Source organism: Dama dama, chromosome 15 (assembly GCF_033118175.1).
Source record: "Dama dama isolate Ldn47 chromosome 15, ASM3311817v1, whole genome shotgun sequence".
Classification (NCBI taxonomy): domain Eukaryota; kingdom Metazoa; phylum Chordata; class Mammalia; order Artiodactyla; family Cervidae; genus Dama; species Dama dama.
In genome coordinates this window covers 89,050,924-89,076,511 of record NC_083695.1, presented here as the reverse complement: position 1 = coordinate 89,076,511, position 25,588 = coordinate 89,050,924, and the positions used below count along the sequence as shown (strand labels likewise).

General features: G+C 47.2%; 1 protein-coding gene across 2 annotated transcripts in view; it reads left to right on the top strand.

Annotated features, from left to right (window-relative positions):
- The first annotated feature begins 869 nt into the window (after positions 1–869).
- The window catches only part of CPXM2 (carboxypeptidase X, M14 family member 2), a 134,665-nt gene continuing 109,946 nt past the window's right edge, over positions 870–25,588 (top strand). The window contains exons 1-2 of one of the 2 annotated variants that reach the window (XM_061162854.1): positions 870–1,167; positions 12,684–12,782. In XM_061162854.1, coding sequence (XP_061018837.1) covers positions 870–1,167; positions 12,684–12,782 — 397 coding nt within the window. The remainder of the gene's footprint in view (positions 1,168–12,683; positions 12,783–25,588) is intronic. The other variant, XM_061162855.1, reaches the window with a different exon arrangement.

Sequence of the window (25,588 nt, the reverse complement as noted above, 5' to 3'; positions counted from 1 at the left end):
AAAGAATCCGCCAGCAGTGCGGGAGACCCGGGTTCGATCCCTGCATTGAGAAGATCCCCGGGAGAAGGGAATGGCTACCCACTCCAGTATCCTTGTCTGGGAAATCCCATGGACAGAGGAGCCTGGCGGGGTGCAGTCCATGGGGTAGCAAAGAGTCTGATACGACTGAGTCTCTTAACAAGAACTTCCAGGGATGCTAGGCCCCGCCCTCACGAACTTGACCCCAAGGAACCTGGGAACCTGGGGGCCATCCACAGTACCTGAAATAAGATCACAGTCAGGTGGAGGGAAAGCTTTGTCTGGCTAGTGGGGAACCCCTGTCTCGTGTGGAACCAGGGACGAGGGAGGGGTCAGGAGAGCTGGAGGCTAGGCTCGGGGCTTGTTTGCTTTAGGACCTTGGCCCATCGTGGGTCACGGTTCCCCAACCTGTAAGCCGGCTGAGCGACCGTCTGGACGGACACACTCCTTGGAGTCTCTGGGGAAGTAGGCTCCCAGCACCGGGCCGGCTTCGGAGGGAGGTGAGGGGAAGGGGAGAGGTTTGGAGACAGTTAACGGGATGGATGGTTCCCAGGGCCAGCCACCGCAGGGTCCGCGGGAAAGGCGGGGAGGAGGGAAGGGCGGGGCCGGCCCCCCTGCGCCCGCCCCGAGCCTCGGCGAGCCCCTGCCCGCCCGGCCCGGCCCGGCCCAGCCCAGCCCAGCCCAGCCCAGCCCAACCCGGCGGGCGGGTCACACGCGCCGCCGGCCTGCCGCCTCCGCATCCCGTGCTGCTGAGCGCCCTGCGCCCCAGCCCCGCGCCGCCGTCCGCGCCCGCCGCCCGCCCGGCGCTCCCGGCGCCTGTGACCCTGCCCGGGGCGCGGGGCGGAGCGGGCATGGCCCGCCGGGGGGCCGCCGCGCTGGCGCTGGCCCTCGCGCTCCTGGCGGTGACCCCGGCCGGGGTCGGGGCCCAGGGCGCAGCCGTCGAGGACCCCGACGACAACGTGCAGGAGACTTGGAGCCTGGAGCCTTCCTACGCGCGCCCGGAGCCCGAGCCCGAGCCCTTCTCGCCGCCGCTGCCCGCGGGGCCCGGGGCGGGGGAGCGGGGGCCGCGCCCACCCCAGCCCAGGCAGCCCAAGAAGGCGACGACTAAGCCCAAAAAAGCTCCCAAGAGGGAGAAGTTGGCTCCGCCAGGTAAGTTAACTCGCGGCGCTGGGCGGCCCGAGGGGGCGCCCGTGGCCGTGTGCCTGTCCCAGCGATGGCCTGCCGGTCCGAGGCGACAGCTGGCTTCCCTCTGCGTGTGTCTGGGATGAGAGAGCCCCGCGAACTCCCCCTATCGTGGCCCCCACCTCCTTAGGCACTGATCGCGCATCCCGCGGGCCCTTCCGGAGCCCCAGAACTGAAACCTGCCCAGCTCCTCTTCTCAGCTGCCTGGGGAGCCGGTCCCTCAGCGCCAAGTTTGAGATTTACTGGGCAAAGGATCTTACTGCCTACTTCAGTCTTCTCTTAGGGCATTTTCTTGAGAGTGAATTTCCAATTTGGTGATGGCACCAGTGGGGGTCTGTTTTGGCTTAGTGGCCTTCTGGGGAGAATTCAGCTGGCCCACCCTTCCCCAGCGAGGGTCCCCTTGCAAGCTCCCCGCTTCGTGATTTCTGTGGGTCCCTTGGATCCTCTGCCCAGGAAGGGGTTAGGATGGTAGCACTTCTGCTGGGGAGCCTTGGGCTGCAGCCCCAGGAGGGGCCAGAGCTGCTGGACTTCTGGAAGCCCAGAGGCCCCCGGGGACCCACCCACCCCTCCCACCCTTCTCAAATGCATCCCCATGTTCTGCCTGCCAATTGGGGAAATAGCTTCCATTCAGTTTCTTACAGTCTTTGTGAATAGAGGACTTTCTCTTAATTGTCACAAATGTTCTTGACTCAAATAGCAAAGGGCTGCCGTCCTAATATTTCAGGATTGAGGAGTGAGAGCAGGACTGTGGCCAAGTTCCCCGGCCGGCCTTGGAACGGCCTTCCCTGAAAGGAGATTCGTGCCGGTGGTGGCACCGTTACACAGCTCCTGGCACGAAAGGCGTCACCTTTGTTTGGTTAAACTGTTCACCGAGGATAGCAGCGAGGCCATGGGGAAGGCGCAGAGATGGGGGTCCAGAACTCCTGAATCGTGGGGGCCCATCGCAGCAGCAACTTTGCGCTTAGCCGAAGCGGCAGGGGTCCTGCCATGTTCGAGTTTGTGTGCTGCATGCTCAATCACTCGGTCGTGTCTGACTCTTTGAGACTCCACGGACTGTACCCCGCCCGGCTCCTCTGCCCAGGGGATTTTCCAGGCAAGAATCCTGGAGTGGCTTGCCATTTCCTTCTCCAGGGATTTGAGTTTGTGGGTGACTGTAAACCTTCGGGCCCTTCTGTGAGTTGTGTCGCCCTGCACAGAGCCAGCAGTCCCCATATTTTCTGGGGAATTATGCCTGTTAAGATTTGTAAAAACCACACTGGTTTAATAATAGGAATGGAAGTGGGAAAAGGCACTCATATTTGTAGACTCTGTGTAGAGTCTGTGTAGAGTCATATTGTGTAGACTGTGACTCTGTTAGGAGATTTATGGGCAACCATCTCATTTAATTCTTCCCTGGGCTCCGAGGGGTGCATATTCTTGTTACCTTGCAGATGAGGAAACTGAGGCTCTGACCGTGTCAGCAGTCTACTCAGGGTCACTTGCTGGCGGCGTGGCAGCTTTGGAGGCCCTTCTCCTGTGCTTTTGACTCAAGGGCTTTTTTGTTCAGTCATGTGAATCAAGCTGGCACGTGTTTTTGTTTTTTAGCATCTGCCACATGGTTAGTGCGGCGCTGGGCATGGTGGGTCGAGGTGGGTGGGAGACACATCTGTTACGTTCTGGTATGTACTGGGGGGTGGCCGGGTGGACGTGGGGAAGCCCCAGGCTTGACTGGGAGTCCGAGGACTGCACTGAATCGCAGTTCTGGGGCTCAGTACTCAGCTTCTTGACCCCAGCATCTTCATCCGCATGTGACGGCTTCCTGGCTTTATTCTGTCACTTGTTCTAGGAGCCTTTCAACACAAGCTCGTGTGTCAGCTCGTGGTGGGGCCGGTCCCTTCTGAGCTGCTCGTTATTCTGCAGGTCGTTACTAGGAGCCTGCTTAGCATCAGGTGTCGGGTGAGGTCCTGGGGGAGGGGAGAGCAAAAAGGCCCGGCCCCACCCTCCTGGAACACACTGGAATCGGATGCTTGGAGGGTAGTTGCAGGGGTTTTGAGAGTGGTGTTGTTGATTCCCCAAATTGAACACAGGTCCCTGTAAGCTCCAGAGACTCAGCCATCAGGCCTGCTGCCATTTCAGGGTGTGTTTCTTAGTTTGGGGCTTTTCAGACCACCTCGCCCCAACTCTGACAAGCAAAGTGTGACCTTGATCCAATACTTCTAGCTCTGATTCTCCCCATCCTCATCTTTTTGGCCCTAGACCAGTGGAACCCTCTATTCTGAACCTGAAGTCAGAGAGGTCAGAGAGTTTGGTTAAGAATAACTTTGCTTAGGGCAGTTAGTGATGGTTTTGTGCAATGAAATTACAGTAAGAAAAAATGACTTTGCCTCCCTTAAGGGGTGGCTTGATATAGGTACTGCTCCTCTGCTGGTGGGTCAGTGGTAGAAAATCCACCTGCCAGTGCGGAGGTGTGGGTCTGATCCCTGGGCTGGAGAGACCCCCTGAAGAAGGAAGTGGCAACCCACTCCAGTATTCTTGCCTGGAAAACCGCATGGACGGAGGAGTCTGGTGGGCTACAGTCCATGGCATCACAAAGAGTTGGACATGACTGAGCAACTAAACAACAACAAACATGACGTAATAGAAGCATTCATCTCTGTGTTGGACCATTTCATAAGCAGATTGCAATAATATCTTAGGATGGTGTTTATAATATCTTAGGGGCCACAATGGGAATGTTTATTGTGAGCTTTTGGACTGGGTGGGTGGTGCACTGTCTAGGCACTGAGGTGGGAGTGAGGGGTTAGATTTAGAGAAGAAGAATGTAAGAGCATATATAACTGCTCATTGAGAATTCTCTCATGTGCTTTGTCTTCCCAAATGATAAAATATTTTCCACATAGCTTGTATCTTACATAAAGGCTGGGCTCAAGAGAAGATGGGAGGTAGATGCTCTGTGTCTCTGGGTCTAGGGGGAGTCTTGTCTGAATCCCATAGGAAGGTTTACTTAAGGGGCCAAGGGCATTGGCGATTTGATCTTGGTGTGAGTTTGGCTTTGACTCTTGGCTGTTTTTTCATGCCACCAATGTGCAATGGCTTTCACAGGTCGACATTCTCCTGGAAGTGGCTTGGATAGCCGAATCCTTTGGTTAATTGAGAGTATTGCATTTTTCCTTGAGTGGCTGATGAATTCTGGAGTAGAGCCCTTATATAACGAATAGAGTGGAATCTTAAATTTTTTTTTTAAGTTTTTATTTGGAAATAAGTATAGACAGGCAGGAAATTGTAAAAATAATACAGCGAGGTCCTGTGTACCCTTCTCCCAACTTCCCCCAGTGATAGCATCTTTTAGAACTACAGTACAAGATTTCTCTACCTTGGGAGTACTGCCATTTTGGGGCTGACGTGTGTGTGTGTGTGTGTGTGTGTGTGTGTGTGTGTGTGTATGTGTGTTTATTCATGGGGAAGGCTGTCTTGTGCACGGGAGGATGTTTAGCAACATGCCTGGCCTTGACCCACAAGGTGCTAATTGCACCCTCCTCCGAGTCGTGACGAGCAAAAATATCCTAGACATTGTCACATGTCACCGGTGGGCTCAGAATCACCACTGTACACAGTATCAAAACAGGAAAATGACATTGGTACAGTACTTTTAACTTTCAGATGATGTGCTAAGTCGCTTCAGTCGTGTCCAACTCTGTGTGACCCTAAGGACTGCAGCCTGCCAGGCTCCTCAGTCCATGCCTTGGTCTCCAGGCAAGAGTACTGGAGTGGGTTGCCATTTCCTTCTCCAGGAGACCTTTCCTACCCAGGGATTGAACCTGTGTCTCTTACGTCTAACTTGCATTGGCAGGTGGGTTCTTTACCGCTAACATCACCGGACATTCCCCAGTTTTCATGTGCACTCTTGTGTGTATGCGGGTGTGTGTGTGTGTGTGTAGTTCTGGCTTGTCTCACGTCTATGGATTTGTGGAACCACCACCCCCATCAGGATACAGGACTGTGAAATCCTTGTCTGTGATTGAGTAGGACTCAGTCTTGTACAGTTTCTGAGGCCCTCGTTGTGAACGTCAGTAAATCCCAGAATTTTAGATCTTCAAGGAACCTAAGTGTTCATTGCATGCAAGTTCTTATTTATTGCAAGATTCTGCCAGCAGACTACTTGGTGTTAAAAAAATGCTTAAAGAAGACTATTTAGGTGATACTAACTTTAGCACTTCATGAAGTGGGCAGGCAGTCTCCTTGTGGGGAATGGCAAAATGGGGCAGAAGGCGGGAAGTTTTTATAGAACAAAGAGCAAGGAGAAGAAAATAGAAAATATCTGGTTGGCTGGGGTGACACAGTCAACTTTGTTTGGGGTGAGAAGACCCAGAGTTGACCTGGCATTTGGGGATTAACTGAATACTTCTGGTCAGGAGGAGATTGTTAGTGCCAAGAAGTTTATGTAAGTTTTAATTTGGTAATGTGGCACTGTGGGCAAAAGCAATTCCATCTTGGGCTTAGAAATTTACTTCAACACTGGTCTAGGCTCCCATGTTTTGACTGATGGGTGCTCACCACCTTGAAAGGCTGCTTGTTCATTGGATAAATAGTACTGATTGCTAGAATGTTCTTCCTCACAAGGACCTGGCAAGCTGCTTCTCTCTAATTTCATTTTTTCAACTGTCTCTCGCCAAATTCAATATTTTCTAGATCCCTGCAGTTGGAGGTCCAAAGAGTGAGTCTCTGGGCCCCATTTTCATCATCCCAGGGTGAAGAGTGAGATGAGGGACCACAGTCTGGGCATGCGAGTGGATGTGCGGTGTGCTTTCCATGTCATCTCCAAATTGATGGCTTTGGTTTGGAACCATACGCCTCTTAGAGAAAAAAAGGCATCAGAGAAGTAAACCATAGTTACATAACTGACCCGCCTTGCTCCCCACCCCAAGAGGCGGTGAAAAACAAACAAGTTCATGAACAAGATTCAGTAGGTGGTTTGAAGATGTTTTATTCCCCCTCTTCCACTGGGCTGGAAGTAGCCTTGAACTGTTGGGTTCCTATTTGTTGGTTGCTTTCTTCAAGGGCTGGGGAGCATGCACGTCTATTGGAATACACGCTTGCCTGCATCACACCCATGGTTCTGGCCCTCTGTCTTGAGCCCATGGAATTTGCAGAGTGAGCAGCGAGCCATGTTTGTTTGTATGTCTGTGCCCAGAATTGGCGAGTTTGCACTTTGTCCTGTGTTCTACTCCGGCCTGGGAAGGGGAGGGGCTGGCGATAATCAGAGAGTTGTTATATGAGCATATTTGGTTGTAAACAAAGTCCTTTCTGTTACGGACTGCCAGCTAGTTGCTGGAAAGAGCTTCACTTTTAAGCTTTTGCTTCAGCACCCTTCAGGGCTTCTTGCACACTCCGCCCTTCGGTTGGAAATGTCTTCTCTTGGGCCAAGCTGGAGTGTGAGGATTAGGAGCATGTGTTTGTAAATGTTTCCCTGCATACTTTAAAAGCAATCACAAGGCTATCGGCACACCTAAACAAATAACAAGGAATCTTTGCAGCGTGGTATTATATTCTCTCTGGAAGAGTTATATCCATTTTTTTTTTTTTTTGTCCAGATCAACTTCCTAGAGAATTCCAAGGGAAAGGACTTTTTATAGAAAAGGTCTTCTCATGTACATCAGCAAGCAGCTTTCCTGAGACACCACCTCTGTTTCCAACATGCTTTCCAAAGTCAACTCTTCGTGCTGGCAGATCTCCCCACCGTGCCTGTGGTTCTAGAAACCCGGGCTTGTGTGTGGGTGATGAAGGGGCAGACACCTGCATGTTTGGAGAAGCTGGGTTTGGAGGCCTGGCTTCTGAAGATAGCCATCGTGTTTCCTGTGTGCCCTGAGCATCCTTGACTGCGGGGTCTCATGGAGGACAGTGCCTTAGGTCTCATGGAAACAGCAGCCTGGGCCCTGGAATCTGGATTTTTTTTTCTTTTTCTTTTTTGGCCTTGCTTCATGACGTGCGGGATCTTAGTTCCTCAATCAGGGATCGAACTCTTGCCCGCTGTAGTGGAAGCACAGAGCCTTAACCCATGGACTGCCAGGGAAGTCCCTGGACTGGAATTCTGAGGTGGGGGTCTTCTCTGGATGTCCTCAGGGGGATCAGGTAGCCTGAGTTCTCAGGCGTGGCATCTCCAGCAGTGGCTCTGCCCTCTCTTACCTTCTGAGGTTCCTGTTGCTTCCCTGGGATCATGAAACCCATAAACTCTGGCTGCCTTGGAATGGCCACGGGAAGGGCTCGTGTCCATAATTGACTGGCATCCCATTGGCTACTGATCTGGGCATCAAAGGAAGGTCAGAGCCACACAGGACACCTTCAGGTGTCAGACTTTTATGGAATACTTGGTTCATGAGAGGCACGTATACAGGTTTGGCAGAGTTTGTTCAGGATTCAGAGAGATTCAGAATCTGGCTGTGCCACTCGTGGGCACAGGTGACGTCTTCACGCCTTGAATCCGTCACTGTGACAGGGGGGTAATAGCAAGAAGAAGAAGAAGAAGCTTCCCAAGGTGGTGTGAGGTTAGAAGGTCGAGGCACAGCCTCCCAGTCTCTCGAGGGACGGGTGAGTGGCAGCTTCGACGCAGGGTCTCCAGGTCCCGCAGCCATTTGAGTCCTGATGGCTTCCTGACAGCAGTGCAGCTCGGGTTGTTGGCACCTCCTTCTCCGAGTCTCACTGCCTTCCCGTCTTCACTTGCTCTTCATGAAATAATCACCTCCCCCGGTCACTCCTGCAGCACAAGGCCTTGTCCCAGGCTGGCTCCAGGCAGAACCCAAACCGAGACTGCAGATACCCGCAGTGCCCCTGGCAGGACCCAGCACACCCCACCTGCTGCTGTTCTGGGGGTGTCTCTTTAAAGGCTGAGGGCTTCTTACTTGTTTGCAAGTCAGGAAGGTAGAGGCTGCCTCCGCTACCTAGAGACTGGGAGGGGCTGTCCCTTCTGCCCCAGGGACCCTGGTGGAGACCAAGTCGTCTGAACAAAAGGCCTGCTCACAGGGGCCAGGGGCTAACTCACTGGTTTCCCAGGGAAGACATGGCTGAGTGGGGGGTGGGGGTAGTGGGTGGGAAGAAGCGCTTGTGATGGATTGATTGGCTGGTTGGTTGATTGATCGATAGATTTTGGTCCAGTCCTGGTTAAAAAAAAAAAAAAACTTAAGAAATTGCACCTGGTGCCTCCATCTCCAGCTCAAACCTTTCAGGTTGCTAGCTAACCGAAGCAAGCACATCCTTCCTCCACTCAACCTTTTGGTCCCCAGGCTTTTACCTGATCCCTGGGAAACCTGTTCCCACCAGGAGCTTGGCCCTCTCAGGTTTGGGATCTGAAAGAGGGCACAGGATAGTCCCCACCCCATGTCATGACCCTTTTCTTGCTAATGCACACAGGGAGCTCCAGTTTCTAACCGCTTAGTTTGGGTTTTTCCTGTCCTCTTGCAAGATCCTTCTTGGTCCCATGGTTGTTTGAGAAAGTGAAATTATCGTCTGTCCCAGTGCCGCGAGGCAGCCTCTCTGGGGAGCTCTGAGAACCCTCAGTGGCTTGGGGCCAGGACCTTCCTCCCCAGGCGGGGTCCTTCACGAGAGCCTCCGGTGAGGGGCTCAGGGCTCAGGGCTGCATCCTTCAGAAGAGAGAGAGAGAGAGAGAGAGAGAGAGAGAGAGCTGATGCTCTGGGGCTGGAATTTCCTGGGGAAATGCAAATATGCAGCAAAGAATTGTTTCAGTTTCTGGGGCTGCTACTGTAAGCTCCTTGTATATCAAGAGGGGGGAAAATAGTTTCCTATCAACCAAGAAGCTTGATATTTATCACCAGGGACCAGAATAGAATGTGCGGCCCCCACTGGCAATTCTGTTTGCTACTTTTAAGGAATTTGGTTTTGTCACGCAGCCCAGATGGAGATGTTGATTTGGCTCCGGCTCCTCCTCTGAGCACTATTTCCACTTCTCTCCTTTCATCTGTACAGACCATATGCTGCCTTTCTCACTGCAAAAGAAGAAGAGGTTGGGAAGGGCCTAGGCCGGGCGTCGGGCTCCCACTCTGCTGCCTCCTGGCTCTCTCAGTGACCTTGGGAGGGTCTCCTCTCCTCTGAGCCTCTGTGTTCCCATCTGTAGGGTAATGTTCACAGCAAGCTTCCTGCCCTCGATGGGTATTTGCCAAGATGGAATGTTTTAATCCATGAGAACCTATATGCGTGTTCAGTTGCTCAGTTGTGTCTGACTGTTTGTGACCGCATGACTGTAGCCCACCAGGCTCCTCTGTCCATGGGATTGTCCTGGCAAGAATACTGGAGTGGGTTGCCCTTTCCTCCTCCAGGGCATCTTCCTGATCCAGGGATCCAACCCACATCTCCTGCGTCAGCAGGCGGATTCTTCACCGCTGAGCCACGGAGGAAGCCCTAATCTATGAGAGGATGCCTTGTAAATTGTGACTCATGGGCCACGTGTCGGCTGTTACTTGCCCAGCCACTGGGATGATGCCCTGTGACCGTGTGTCCTCGAGACGCATATGAACAATGAGAAGAGGGAGATTGTCTTTTATTCACTGGTCACCACTGGTCAGGCACTGCCCCCGGTGCTTGGATATATGTCATCTATGTCCTTCCCATGACTTCCAACGAGGCGGGTACCATGTCTCCTTATTTCAGTGATGAGGGGATGGAGCACAGGAGGGGAGAGGTGGGTCCCCCGAGGACACACGTGGTCAGTGCAGTGGCAGAGTCGGGCTGCCCGGGGCTGGAACCACATCTGTAGGTAAATATCCCAGAAGTAGGTCTTCCTAGAGAAGGTGGCAGGGGCCCTACCTATTTCTGCCTCTTTGCCACTCCCTGTGGGGACTCTGTTTCCCACATGTTGATCTCAGGGGTGACAGGACCTCTGTCCCACATCTGGGCCGTTCTTGGCTTCCCAGAGCTGAGCGCAGGGCAAGGATCCAGCCCAGGGGAGTGAGGCTGAGTGTGTCTGCAGGACCGCGTTCTCCGACTCCATCTCCCGTGTTGCCCGCCGTGGCCCCGGAGGGGGTGACTTGGCAGAGGGAGGGCCTGGGATGAATGTCCGGCTTCTGGGAGATGTTGGATGGAATGTTGTTCCCCAGAACTTTGGCTTTTTCCTCTTACATTGTGTAAGACTCCGCCCCCACCCCACCACCATCTTATCTTTGTGCCAAATCAGACTCGTCCGTCTCTAAAGTTATGGCGCCCAATTTTCCAAACAATCAAGATTTTTACCGACTCACCATCAGGCTCTTTCAGAAGAAATCGTCTTTGGAGATCACTAGCCATGACACCCATCCCCACGAGAATGGGACAGATGCCAAGTGACATCAGGCTGATGTCATCAGCTGCACTCGGGTTGGCAGCCTTCCTCCTCTGGCCTTTCTGAATGTTTTGGTTTTTTGATTTCCTTGACCCGAGGAGGACTCTTAATTTTGTGATTTTTTTAAAGTTTATATTAAAAATGAAAGATACACCCAGCAGGTATCACCCAAGAATATGATGGAGAGAGAATTGCCCTTGGCCAGGCATGAGGCACCCTTGATTTTTTTGATGATGTTTTCTTGATAAATATCTCTTTTTTTTTTTGGTGACTCTAGAATTTAATCTGAAATGACTTCATTAATTGGCACAATCCACTTGATGTTTTTGGTATTTCAGCTTGTTTCTTAAAGTCCAAACTAAGCATCTTTCTCCATAGACCTTCCCCTCCCCTTACTTTTCCTTATTGTTCATTCACTGACTCATAATCATTCATGATCATTTGTTCATCACAGGCTTAACCAGACTCTGGAGGGAGAGCATGAGCAAAACCAGACACAGTTCCTGCCCCCGTGAACAGAACATGTGTTGCACGTGTGTGATGATGTTATCCCAGACCAGGGAGCAGAACTGTAGTGGAGGCTGCTGACACCCCCCCAAGTCCTCTTTCCCACCCAGGCATGCCCCCCCACAGCTGCTGGGGCTTGGCTGTGATGACTCCCAGCTGCTCCCTTCTCTGGAGCTTGACCCTTGGAAGGTGACATCTCCCACCCCCAGTAGATCAGTCTGTAGCCAGAGACCAACCAGCTTGGGAAAGGCGGCCCCTTGTCTCCCGGTGGGCCAACACTGTGTGCAGTGTCAGCTCCAGAGTGCCCCGTGATGTCAGGCTGAGTCAGATTCTGGCTGGGGACCCAGCCTAGCTTACCTCCTTCCTCTGCCTCATCCTGCTTCCTCCCACCTTTTCTCCTTAGAGCCCTCCCTCGATATATTACATGCACTGAACCCCTGCCTCAGGCTCCGCAAGGAAGCAACTTGACCAGAGACAGGTGTTATCAGAGCCCACCAAAGGAGGCAGTGATTTAGGTGGGCAGTTCAGGAAAGCCATCTCAAGGAGGGCATGGTTGAGTGGGATTTGCAAGATCAGTCAGTTCAGTTCAGTTGCTCAGTCGTGTCCGACTCTTTGTGACCCCATGAATCGCAGCACGCCAGGCCTCCGTGTCCATCACCAACTCCCAGAGTTTACTCAAACTCATGCCCATTGAGTTGGTGATGCCATCCAGCCACCTCATCCTCTGTCGTCCCCTTCTCCTCCTGCCCCCAATCCCTCCCAGCATCAGGGTCTTTTCCAATGAGTCAACTCTTGGCATGAGGTGGCCAAAGTATTGGAGTTTCAGCTTCAGCATCAGTCCTTCCAATGAACATCCAGGACTGATTTCCTTTAGGATGGACTAGTTGGATCTCCTTGCAGTCCAAGGGACTCTCAAGAGTCTTCAACACCACAGTTCAAAAGCATTAATTTTTTAGCACTCAGCTTTCTTCACAGTCCAACTCTCACATCCATACATGACTACTGGAAAAACCATAGCCTTAAGTAGATGGGCCTTTGTTGGCAAAGTAGTGTCTCTGCTTTTAAATACGGTATCTAGGTTGGTCATAACTTTCCTTCCAAGGAGTAAGCGAGATCAGAGGAAGTGAAATAGGTGGAGAATGAATGGAAGGATGCTGCAGAGGAGAAACAACACATACTGAGTTCTGGTGGACAGAAAATATGATCTGAAGGCTGAAAAGAAGCTGGTGTTTGTGAGCAGAGAGAGCCCTCCAGGTACTCAGCTGGGACCTTGGAGAGAATTAGGTGGGAGGAGCCCAGCATGGTAGGAAATCTAGCTCCAGGCTCAGAGGCCTGGACTTCCAGCTCCATTTTATCCATTTTATCAGTTAAACATAGTGTCACTCTTGGAGTGCCAGGGAGGGCCAAAATTACTTTCAGCCTTAGAATAGTAGCTACTTGCAGGTGTGCATTGTTGGTTACCGTGTTTATTTCCCTGGGCATTCACTATAACACACTTCCTTTCCTGTAACCACCAGCCTCTCAGGGTTCAAGGAGCCATCACTAGGGTCTGGGGAGGCAGAGGGTGGAGACAGTTGCTTTGCAGGAAAAGATGGTTGAGTCTCACCATCTTGGGATGACTCTGACGTATAGGGAAGTAAAGGCATCTCTCTCTCTTTTTTTTTTTTTTTAGGTAAAAATATCAACAGAAAAGGCGTGAGAACCAAGAGCTCTGAGAAGGCTGCCAGGGATGATCACGGCATCCCCTTAGCCCGAGACACTGCCCGAGAGGGTGAGTGAGGTCCATGATGTGCCTCCTGCCCCAGCTGTGTCTCCGGCCCGGACACAGTAGCTGAGTTCTGAGTGGAGGGGGTGGGCCTGGGGTCTCTGCCTCTTCTGAACCCTCCATGGGGGAAGGAATGAAAGCATGCACATCCTTTCTCTTCTGTGCATACGTTAACCCACAGTCATACTTCCCCCGTAGGCTTGACTGAGGTCATTTCTGAATTTCCTGGAGCTCTTGGTTGCCTTCTCTGCCCTTCCCTCACTCCCTCCCCCTCGAAGACAACCTCATTTCCTTTCCTGTGGGCCCACAGCCTTGTGTGTGCATTTCTTATCGCCCAACAAAACCCAGAGCCTCCAGGGTCAGAGGTCAAGTCTTTTACTCCCAAAGCATGTGATGCTAGGCCTGGCATTTTACAGTCATGTAAAAATATTAGTCCTTCAATTACTTACCTTGGGATAGTCAAAGCCATTAGTTCTAGACTCATGGACAAGCTCTGACTCACTACTTATAGCTAATATTATTATTATTAACTATTACTATTACCATTATTGTATCTGTTACTCTGTAGTATCTCTGAAGACGTTTCTGCTGACATTAGTAATGCTGAACATGTATTAAGCACTTAAGCCCTCAGTAGTTGCAGTGCACCGGGCCTCTTACTTCACGTCTGCTGATGTCCCTCTGAGTATTGTGGATAGTCTTATTATTATCGTTATTATTACCATCATCACATCACAGGTGAGGAAAATGAGACTCAGTAATATGGGTCATTTGCCTACCGTTATGCGGCCTTCAGTTTGTAAAACAAGGATTTGGACTCCAGATTTTCTGATTCTAGGCATTCTGCTTAGCAGCACAGCTGCTTGACATATACAGAGCATTTCACAAATTTGCATTTATAGAGGCAGGATCTGATTTCAGCTGCCATGTGAGCTCATAAACTGTGTAACAGAGTTGATTGTCACAAAGGGAATTGTATATTCCCTTAGGCACATTGTAATGATCTGAGGTTGAGTTTCCAACCAAGAGTTTGCCATCAAAGAAATCATAGATAGGACTAACAGCACATCCTAAAATAAAAACAGAAGTTCCACCACAGTGAACTTCTGCAACCACTTAATATATGGGAATTCTGTTCTGTTGTAAAGTGGGCGGGTGAGCCCTGGGCTCATTGCCCTTGGGAGGACCCAGCATATCAGGAGGGTGTGTGGAGGACCCAGGGGTGCTTGGGCTGTGTTTCTGTGGATTTTTCCTGAGAGTGGAGTCCTTTGGGGGTTTCCACTCAGTGGGTGGTAATGAGACTCCCACGTTGGGTGGGCCTCAGCATGACTTTTTATCCCTTGGCCCCAACAGGCTGATAAAACACCAGCTGTTTCTCCAGAATACAAGCCACAGGGCTAGAGGGGCTTCTGGTCTGGCCTTCCGTCTCTAGGTTCTGTCAGATCTGGGACCAGAGAGTTCTTTCTTGCCTTGTTCATTCTTTGATGCTTTCAAAAGTATTTTTAAAAAATATTTTTCCAGATTTATTTTTTAGTAGCTTTAGCACAAGGGATGGTTTGAATTATCTTGTTTCTTCATTACCAGAGTTGGAAGTTGTTATAATTTCGAAAGGCATTTTCACAAAGATTTTTATTTTTCATTTTATTGAATTGAAGTATAACTGATTTGCTATGTCATTTTGGTTTATCATGTACAGCAAAGTAATTTTATATATACAAACACATACACACATATATATTCTTTTTCATATTCTTTGCCATTATGATTTATTACATGATGCTGAATATAGTTCCACATGCTATATAGTAAGCCCATGTGTTTAGAAAGATCACTCAGAATTTTTAAAAAATCTTGCTTTTTTGTTTATCACAAAGACTTTTCAAGGCCCATTTCTGTATGCAAATGCATGTTCATACACGCAAACACACACACACACAAACACACACACGCGCGCGCACACACACACACACTGAAGTCTGAACTTGCCTCCTGTTCTGCCACACGCCCACTCCCCATCTCCCACTCTGGACCACTGAGGATTGTTCCCCTGGCCTTAACCTCAGTGCCCTGTCTGGACAGCTGGGACCCCGTTCTCAAAGGCAGTCTTTCTGGCTCTGATTCACTGAGTGTCTTAGATGTGATTTTGGCCTGTGGACTTTATTCATAATGCTCTTCTATTAAAATGAAATTGAGAAATTGAGGAAAACTCTGGAGGGAAGAGAAGCTGCAGGGGCCCTGATGTGCAGATGCAGGAGGGAGAGAGACGGTGATGAGGGGAGGTCGTGTGCAGGGGGCAGGTGGCACAGCTTTTGGGAACATGGGTCTGGACCAGGAGCTCCACCTCAAGGTGGAGCTGGGCAGAACAGGGCCTCAGATGGGCAGCTGGGCAGGCTCAGGACCCCTCGTCCATCATTCTCTCAGCATCTCCTCCGGTCGTGCTGGGGCCTTGCTGGAGATGTGGCAGAATGACGGGATGGGAGGATGGTTGTCATCTACATCATGTCCAAGGTGGCAGGTGGAACAGATGGCACTTGCTTCATTTCCAGGGTGGTGGGCAGAACAGATATTAAACACACTGAGCTATGTGAGTGGATGGCATCGAAGGGCTCGGGTCAGATGTGGATTTGAAACCACACAACCCAGATCGGGACTTGAACCCACTGTCTTTCAGGTCCTGTCTCAGGGCTTAATGAAGCTCAGGTTCTTTATGTCTCATCACAGAAAGAATTAAGTGAGAGACAAAGTGATAGGTAAGGAGTAGGTTTATTTAGAGATACACATTTCAGAGACAGAATGTGGTCTGTCTCAAGAAGTGAGAAGGGCTTTGGGAGGAACACACTCCACAGACAGAGTGTGGGCCATCTCAGAAGGCGAGAAGCCCCAAAATATGGGGTGGTTAGTTTTTATGGCATGGGTAATTTCATAAGCTAATGAGTGGGAGGATTATTCAAACTGTTTTGGAGAAGGGGTGGAGATTTCCAGGAATTGGGCCAGCCCCCACTTTTTGGCAGTTTATGGTCTGCCTCAGAACTGTCATGGCCCCTGGGGTGTGTCATTTAGCAACTAATATATTACAGGGACAGGCTTTCCTGGTGGCTCAGTGGTAAAGAATCTGCCTGCTAATGTAGGAGACGTGAGTTCAATCCTTGGGTCGGGAAGATCTCCTGGAGAACGGAAAGGCTACCCACTACAATATTGTTGGCTGGAGAATTCCATGTACAGAGGAGCCTGGTGGGTGGCAGTCCATGGGGTCTCAAAGTGTCAGACACAACTTAGCAACTAAACAGCAACAAGAACAAATTACAGGGAGCATATAATGAATTTCAAGTTCCCCTGGATGTCTAATCTTCCACCATCTTGGAGCTAGTTGGTTCTAACCAGTTTTTGTCAGCAAGTCCCTTCTACTGCTGAGAGGTCAAACCTCTCAATCCTAAAGGAAATCGACCCTGAATAGTCATTGGGAGAATTGACGCTGAAGCTCCAGTACTTTGGCCACCTGATGGGAAGAGTGGACTGCTTGGAAAAGACGCTGGTGCTGGGAAAGATTGAAGGCAAAAGGAGAAGAAGGCAGCAGAGAGTGAGATGGTTAGAGAGCATCATCGACTCAATGGACATGAATTTGATCAAAATCTGGGGGACAGTGGAGGACAAAGGAGCCTGGTGTGTTACAATTCATGGGGTCACAAAGAGTTGGGTGTGACTTAGCAACTGAACAACAACAATGGCTGTGTCATTCTTGTACAGTTTGTGCCCTGCTCCCTTCTCTCCTGTTTTGGACTCACCCTGAGAGAGCCTTAGTTTAAGGGAGAGATGATGTACGTGGCTGTCACCATGACTAAGGGTTAGTGTCATCTGTGGCAAGTCTCTAAAATACATCTTGGGTATTGTTCTTTAACAGCATATGCAGTGGTTGAATTACTGGTGTAGTCTTCACATCTCCATAAATCTACAGTCTTTGCCATGTGACTTTCCAGCTTCCTTTGTAAAAGTTGAAAGCTCCTTGATTGTGGGCTGTCCATGTTCTTTGGAGGCAAATAGAATAAGGTGGACTGAAAAAGTGCAGTTCTGGGCGGAGTGCTTAAGAGACTTTGATCGTTTCCATTTTCTCCTTGTGCCCTGCCATCTTCATGAGAAGAATACACACATCTAGCCCACTGGTCCAAGGAGCCTAGGAGATGAGTGAAGCAGATACGGGCCCAGTCTGCAGCCTGGAGCTACCAGCTGAGCCCAGCTGATCTGAAGACAACTAAGAAATAAGTGCTTCCTATGTGCCACTGGGAGTTTGTGGCAGTTTGTTACACAACAGTAGCTGACAGATACAGTAAAGAAGATACTCATTTTTTAAAAAGTTGCATCGTGTTCTACTGAATGGATGTTCCATAATTTATCTGAACTCTAGGTGATGGACATTTAGGTTGTTTTTAGTATTTTGCTACTGAATGAGGAGTATTACAGTGAACTTACCAGGCACTGGTTGCAGAATAGCTCCTTGCCTGCCATTCAGAGCCCACCATGATTTGACCTATTTTTGGCCTCTGTCTGCCTTTTTTTCCAGCCAGATAAGAGCTTGTTTCTCAGACATGTCCTGTGCTGAAAGCTCGCTCATGTGTTTCCTCCAAAGGGGATTGGGCAAGCATCTCAGTTGGTGATGGAGAAGCAGCTTTGGTGTCAGGCTCTACCCTCACTGGCTGTGAGGCTCCGGGCTAGTTACTATCTCTGTGACCCAGTTTCCTCCTCTGTAAAGAGGGGATAATATCTCCTTTATAGCCTTTTTGTGGAGATGAAATAATGTGTGCAGAGTGGAGCATACGCAGTGAGCTCTCAGCAAACATTAGCTGGGATTTTTATTTGCTGTCTTGGGGTTTTTTTCATGCCTTAGTTATAGGAGTTGGCAGATATTTTTAAAGGATCATAAATATTACACACTTTATTGGCCAGCGAGCAAAGTCGAGACTATTATGTCGGTATTTAAATAACCATTAAAAAATATAAAAACAGTTCTTATCTCATGGCCCTACAGACCCAGACGGGGAACTGAATTTGGCCCTGATGAGGACTGTAGCTTGCTGGATTCTGCCTCTGAACTTGTTGTTCAGTAGCTCAGTCATGTCTCACTCTTTGGGACCCCATGGACTGTAGCACACCAGGCTCCTCTGTCCTCCGCTATCTCCCAGGGTTTTCTCAAACTCATATCCACTGAGTGGGTGATGCCATCCAACCATCTCTTCCTCTGCTGCCCCCTTCTTCTTTTGCCTTCAATCTTTCCCAGCATCAGAGTTTTCCAGTGAGTTGGCTCTCCGCATCAGGTGGCCAAAATGTTGGAGCTTCAGCAACAGTCCTTCCAATGAATAGTCAGGGTTTATTTCCTTTAGGACTGACTGGTTTGATCTCCTTGCTGTTCAAGGGAAGACTTTGTAGAACTTTACAGTTGTGCTACTGCTGACTCCAGGAAGCCCGTCCTGATCACCTGTATTTTGCCTTCCTGTATCTCTTCCTCATGGTCCTGGTCCTCTCCCCTCTCACACCAGAGTGATTCCTGTGCCTGACTCTTCTGTCCTGGAAGGCTGTGAATGCTTGTGAGCAGGATCTGTGTCTGATTCACCTAAGGCTGTGCCCAGTGCTGGAAGAAGCAACTGTTGATCAGAATGCTGTGCTTAGCCGCTCATTCGTGTCTGACTCTTTGTGACCCCATGGACTGTGGCCTGCCAGGCTCCTCTGTCCATGGGATTCTCCAGGCAAGAGTACTGGAGTGGGTTGCCATGCCCTCTTCCAGGGGATCTTCCTGACCCAGGAATCGAACCCAGGTCTCCAGCATTGCAGGCAGATTCTTTACCGTCTGAGCCACCAGGGAAGCCCTTTGATCACACCTGTTTATCAAGCACCCCGCACTGTGTCGCAGCTAGTGTTCAGAGGTAGAGAACAGGTGTCCATGTATGCTGAAGCTGACCGTCCGTGGTCCACATCAGCAGGATGGGCCCTGCACAGGAAGTGCTCTTTGATCTGTAGGAAAGAAGCCTCATTTCCCACCATGATGGAAGTGGGATGGTTTTGCAAAGCGGTACTTGTCGTGAATGGATCACCCTCAGCACTCTGCCTCTGGCCTGGGTTGGGTGAGACTTGAGGCCCCTATCAGGCACCATGCTTGGAGATTTTGTGTGTGTGTGTGTGTGTGTGTGTGTGTGTGAAACTTGAGGGTTTTCTTTGTATCACAGGCTCATTGGAAAAGACCCTGATGCTGGGAAAGATGGAAGACAGGAGGAGAAGGGGGTGACAGGATGAGATGGTTGGATGGCATCACCAACTCAATGGACATGAGTTTCAGCAAGCTCCAGGAGATGGTGAAGGACAGGGAAGCTTGGCATTCTGCAGTCCATGGGGTTGCAAAGAGGGCCATGACTGAGCGACTGAATAACAACAACAAATTTAAAATTGTTTCATCTTCATGGAGAATTGTTTTTTTCTTCTATTGTGTATTGACTTTCTTTAAGTGACTACTTTGTGACTTAAAAAATCTATTTTGTGTGACATTAAAGAAGCTTTATAGCAATTTAGAAAAACCTGTTTAAACTCGGATTATCTTTTTAAAGACCTGGAACCGTGTAGGAACATAGAATGATCTGTTCCTTGAAAGTATGAAAAAACTAGGCTGTAAATTCATCTGAGCTGGACACTTTCCATAGAGGAAATTCTTTGATAATGCTTCATTTTCTTTCATGGTTCTTGGTCTATCAGACTTTCTATTCTTTTGAGTTTGTATTGAAGGTTTTATTTTTCAAGATAAAATTTAATAAATTAATATATATTATGAAATTTGTTCATTTATTTTAGAGCAGTTTTTTCACACTTAGAGAAAAATGAGAGGAAAGAATTCCCATGTACCTCCCCTCCCGCTCTGGCTTCCATTATTAGTAACACCTTGCATTCACATGGAACATTTGTTACAACTGAGTCAAGTATGAAATTAGTGGTAAAGAACCTCCCTGCCAGTGCGGGAGACATAAGAGATGTGGGTTTGATCCCTTTGTTGGGAAGAGGACATGGCAACCCACTCCAGTATTCTTGCCTGGAGAATCCCCATGGACAGAGGAGCCTGGCGGGCCACAGTCCATAGGGTTGCACAAAGTCAGACACAACTGAAGCAGCTTAGCACACATCCACCTTCTTATTAGGTAAAGTCTGTAGTTTGCATTAGTGTTCTCTCTTCTTGTTAAACATTCTATGGGTTTGGACAAAGGCATAATGACAAGTAACTGCCATGTATAACGGAAGAGTTTCACTGCCCCGGAAGTCTCCTGTGTTCATCCTGTTCATTCTTCCTTCCTCCAGACCTCTGGCAGCCAGCGTCTCCAGATATTTGTCTTTTCCAAAATGTCATGTGGTTGAACTCATACTGCGTGTATCCTTTAAAGAGTGGTTTCTTTCATTTAGCAATTTACATTTAAGGTTCCTCCGTGTCTTTTCATGGCTTGCTTCAGAGCTCATTTCTTTTGATCATGGAATAGTATTCCAGTATATGGCTGTACCACATACATTTGTTTATTCATCTGTTGAAGGACATCTCTGTTGCTTCCAAGTTTTGGCAATTAAGAATAAAACTGCTATGAATATTCATGTGCAGGTTTTTGCATGAGCATAAATTTTCAGCTCATTTGAGTAAATACCGGGGATGGTGACTGCTGGATCACATGATAAGAGTATGTTTAGTCTTATAATGAGTTTTGTCCCTTCTATAGTACCCTCGTTCACCAAAAAAAATTCAGTGTTACCTCTCTCCCTTTTTTTGTGGATTTTCAGGGTTTTTTTTTTTTTTTTGTCCATTCAGTATGTACTTTACACATTTGTTACCACATCACTATCACTGGTGTAATTTTCTGCAGTGGTATTTCTGCTCATATTGCTTTGTGTAAAATATTTCCTACTTTTATTGTGAAATAATACATACTTATGGAAAAAGTCTGCTAAATATATGTTCCATTAACAAATATTTATAAAGGCAATCCCTATGTAACCATTACCTTGCTCCATATTGACCATTGTCAATCTCCCTATGCAACGTTGAACCCTTCAAACTTTAGAGGTTACCTCCATCCCAATTTTGTTAACATTTCCTCACCTTTCTTTATAGTTTTACCATTTATATTTGTATTTCTAAATTAGTGTGTTTGACCTGGTTTTGAAATCATCTAAGTGAAATCACACTGTGCACCTTTCTATCAGTGTTACGTTTGTTTGGTTCATTGATTTTTATTCCATCATAGGAATTCACAGCAATTTCTTTATCCATTTTAATGCTGAAGGACATTCGACATGTTTTCAGTTTCTTTTTTTTATGAAAAGGGTTGCTATGAAAACTCTTACCCACACATCCTGGTGCCCATGGGCTTGAGTTTCTCCTGGTGAGTATACAGTTAGGCGTGGAAAGACTGGGTTCACCTTGACTGTTGAACAAATGCTCAGTTGTTTCCTCACTGATCATTTCATCCTAATTTTCCATCAGCATGGTGTGGGGCCGCCATGGTTTCACTTCCCAACCAACTACTGTGTGATCACACTTTAAAATTTGCCAGTCTGTTCTTATTTAGTCACTAAGTTGTGTCCGACTCTTCTTCACCCCCAAGGAGCTTGCCAGGCTCCTCTGTTTCTGGGATTCTTCTGGCAAGAATACTGGAGTGGGTTGCCATTTCCTTCTCCGGGGGATCTTCCTAACCCAGGGATCAAACTCATATCTCCTACATTGCGGGCAGATTCTTTACTGCTGAACCACCAGTGAAGTCCAATCTACTGGGTGTATAATAGTAATTCATTGTGATTTCATTGACATTTCCTAAGTACTAATGAGTTTGAGCATCTCTTCATATATTTATTTGTCATTTAAATATCTTTTTGGGTGAAGTTCCTGTTCAATTTTTTTCTTAGAAATTTATCCATTCAAGTATGAGTTTTGACTTTATAGTCAAAATAAAGTCACTATAAAGTCAAAATATGTATTCTTTGTTTTTGTGGCTTAATTTTTGTTCCTATGGACTCAATAAATGAAAATTCTTAACTATGATGTAGTCAAATGTATCAATCTTCTTTATGGTTGCTACTCTTTATATTGCTTTCTAATGCTTTCTTATACCTTTTTTCTCTTTCTCATTTAGGTCTTTATATACTTGGAATGGATTTTGTTTGTGATATGAGATTGAAGTTCAATTTAATTTTTTTCTTGTAAGTACCTAAAGGGAAAAGTCATTCTCTCCCCACTGTTTTGCAGTGCTCCCCTTATGTGCTGGATATCAAGAGTCTATATATGCTCGGCTTTGTTTTTAGGCTCTCAGTTCTGTTCTTTATCATTAATTCATTTTTATACTCATCCATAAAATATTTCATTATTATTGCTTGATAACAAATCTTGATAACTGATAGAGCAGAGCTTTGTTATTCTTCCATAGTTTTGGTAACTCTTGATTCACTGAGTGTGTCTGCACACACATATTTGCACCATCTAGTCAAGTTCTTTGGGCTTTCCTGGTGGCTCAGACAGGGAAGAATTGCCTGTAATGTGGGATACCCAGATTCAGTTCCTGGGTCAGGAAGGTCCCCTGGAGAAGGGAATGGCTACCTACTCCAAATATTCTTGCCTGGAGAATCCCATGGACAGAGGGGCCTGGTGGGCTATAATCCATGGGATGGCAAAGAGTCAGACACGACTGAACGACTAACACTTTCACTTTCCCCTTTTCAGTCAAGTTCTTTAAAAACTTCCCTGGAATTTAGACTTGAGTTGCATTAATTCCAGAAAGTCAGTTTGGAGAAGATTTACATATTTACGTTGAGTTTTCTAATCCATGAATGTGATATACCTCCTTATTTCTTAGATCTTTTAAAATATCTCTCAACACATGGGTCTTCCACATCTTTAATAGATTTATTCTTAGATAGTTGCTCTTCTGTGATGCTTTTAATTTCAGTTTTCTAATGCTTTATTGTAGTGTTACAGGAGTACAGTTGATCTTTGAATGTTGATTTTATACCTGGTAACCTTGCTAAAGTCTTATTAACTATAAGTTTATTTGTGTATTAACTTAGATTTGGGTACAAAAATCAGTATATACTAAATAATGACAATTTTCTTATTCTTTTCCATTTTTTAAGGTTTTTATTTATTTTTTCCCTACTGCATTGACAAAGACCATAGTTCAAAAATAGTAGATCTTTCTTTGTATGTTTTAATTATATCTTTGGATTTTTAGTTTTTTTTTTTGGCAAATACAGGCCCTGTCTCTTGCACTGCACTTAGGATGAACAATTTATGGGAAGACATTTTACTGGTATCAAATCACATTGTTTCTTTTGGAGTTTTGTGGATGGTGTACCTCTTTTAATGTTCTTCTTGTGGAATTTTTATTCTTCACAGACTAAAAGTTAGTATTTGCTCTTTACTCAGCTTTAAATGAGGCAGTATCCAGTCAGATTTTCTTCCCTGAAGACAGTTTAAGCCTTTCCTCAGATCTGAAGATATTGACCTAGTCAATGTGCAAAACTCCCAGTACAGTTTCCACTTTCTAGCAGCCTTTTCTCTTTTACATATTTTTGCTCTTCTGTGGTGCCAGCTTCTTCCCTCACTGCTGGTTCATAGACAGTCCGACCCGATGGGATTCATGGGGAATTATAACCACCTCCATATGCTGTTATCAGTGTTCTTCTGGTCCCCACACTGCCAGACCATCACACCTCCCCCTACATCCTGTCCAGTTGTGTTTTAAGGATTTCTGATCCAAACAGTTGTAGAAACTTGGCTAGGGAGCGAGGTGAGCACTTGGCCACCTCAGAAAGCCACGTCTGGGCTTTAGAGATAGGTGTCCAATTTTCTAGTTGCTGCAGACCCTGGGTTTCATGAATAGAGGCATGCAAGAGGGTTGAAGGGTTTTTCTGTCTCTTCTCTGGTCATCTTCATTTATTTTTTCTCAATTGTCTCCATTGCACTCACATGTGGTGGATGTTCTTCCACCTCTGGCATTAGGATGAATCATTGTTGGGCGTCTTTCCTTATCTGCATCTTCATAGGATTTTTAGGATGGGTTTGGGAGAGGTTGCAAAATTTTAACCTAGAGTTCCCCAAAGTCTATGATGCCTGTACAGCTGGTGACTTTATGAGTAAATAACCCTGAACACATTATGAGAAGGTTTTTCCTTTTGACATACTTTACAAAAGCTTTTTATTTGAAATAATTGTAGACCCACAGGAAGCTGCAAACAAATGGGTCTTATGTAATCTTCAGTGCTGACATTTTCTGTAACTGGTACAATAACAAAATCTGGCCATTGGTATTGCTACAATCCACAGAGCATGTTCAGATTCTGCTAGTTACACATGTACACACACACAGTTCTATCACCTTAATGCTTCCTGGTGCTGCCCCTTTGTCGTCACACCGTTCCTCCCCCAGCCCCTGACTCCTCAGCCACTGATTTGTGCCCCATTGCTGTAATGTTGTTTTTTTTTAATAATGTTAGATAAATGGAATCATACAGTATACAGCTTTCTTTTCTTTTTTTTAAATTTTCTCCTTTCAGCATAATTCTCAACTGGATACGTAGACTTACTTTTGTATTAGTATGTTGTAATCAACTTCCCAGGTGGCGTTAGTGGAAAGAATCCACCTGCAAATGCAGGAGATATAAGAGACGTGGGTTTGATCCCTGGGTCAGAAAGATCCCCTGGAGGAAGGCATGGCAACCCACTCCAGTATTCTTGCCTGGAGAATCCCATGGATAGAGGAGCCTGGTGGGCTACAATCCATAGCATTGCAAAGAGTCAGACATGACTGAAGCAACTTAGCAAGCACACAGTATTTTGTAATAGTCAGAAAAAGCTAAGCTTGTTAAAAAATTTTTATTATTGAAGTGTACCATGCATACAGAAAAGTCTAGGACTCATAAGGGCATAGCTCACTGGTTGTCACCTACACCACTCCCATATAATGAGAATGCACCATTGTAACTGTCATTTAGATCAGAAATAGAACATGATCAGAACCTCTGAGATTCCTTCTCAAAGATAACCACTGTCAGAGATGATTTTTACCTGTTTTGAACTAATGTTCATGCATTGTATGAATCATACATTGCATTCTCTTTGTGGCTGATTTCTTTCAGTCAGTATTTTGTTGATGAGATTCATCCATATTGTGTAGAGCTATGGCTTATTTATTTTCATTAGTTTATAGTTTTCTATTGCACAACTGTGCTATGCTGTGCTTAGTCACTGACTATCCCACAATTTATTCATTCTCATATTAGTGGACATTTGAATTGTTTCAGTTTGTAGCTATTACATATAGTTCTGCTAGGATCATTCTTACATGAGATTTTTTGGCATATGCATAAACATGTTTCTGTTGGGTATGTACCTAGAAGTAGAGTTGCTTCCCTGGTGGTGCTAGTGGTAAAGAACCCACCTGCAGTGCAGGAGACATGAGATGAGGATTTGATCCCCTCGTTGGGAAGATCCCCTGGTGGAGGGAACAGCAATCCTCTTCAGTATTCTTGCCTGGAGAATGCCCATGGATAGAGGAGCCTGGCAGGCTATAGTCCATACGGTCACAAAGAGTTGGACACAGCTGAGTATCTGGATACAGCACAGGGCCTGAGTATCTGGAGAAAGTACTCCTAGAGAGTTTTCCAAATTGGTTGTACCAGTTAACACTTGTGCCAGTGGTGTTGCTTCATTTCTGCACCAACATTTGATAGTATGCCTTTCTTGCTGCTTTCCCAGCATCAGGGTCCTTTCTAGTGAGTCGGCTCTTTGCATCAGGTGGCTAAAGTAC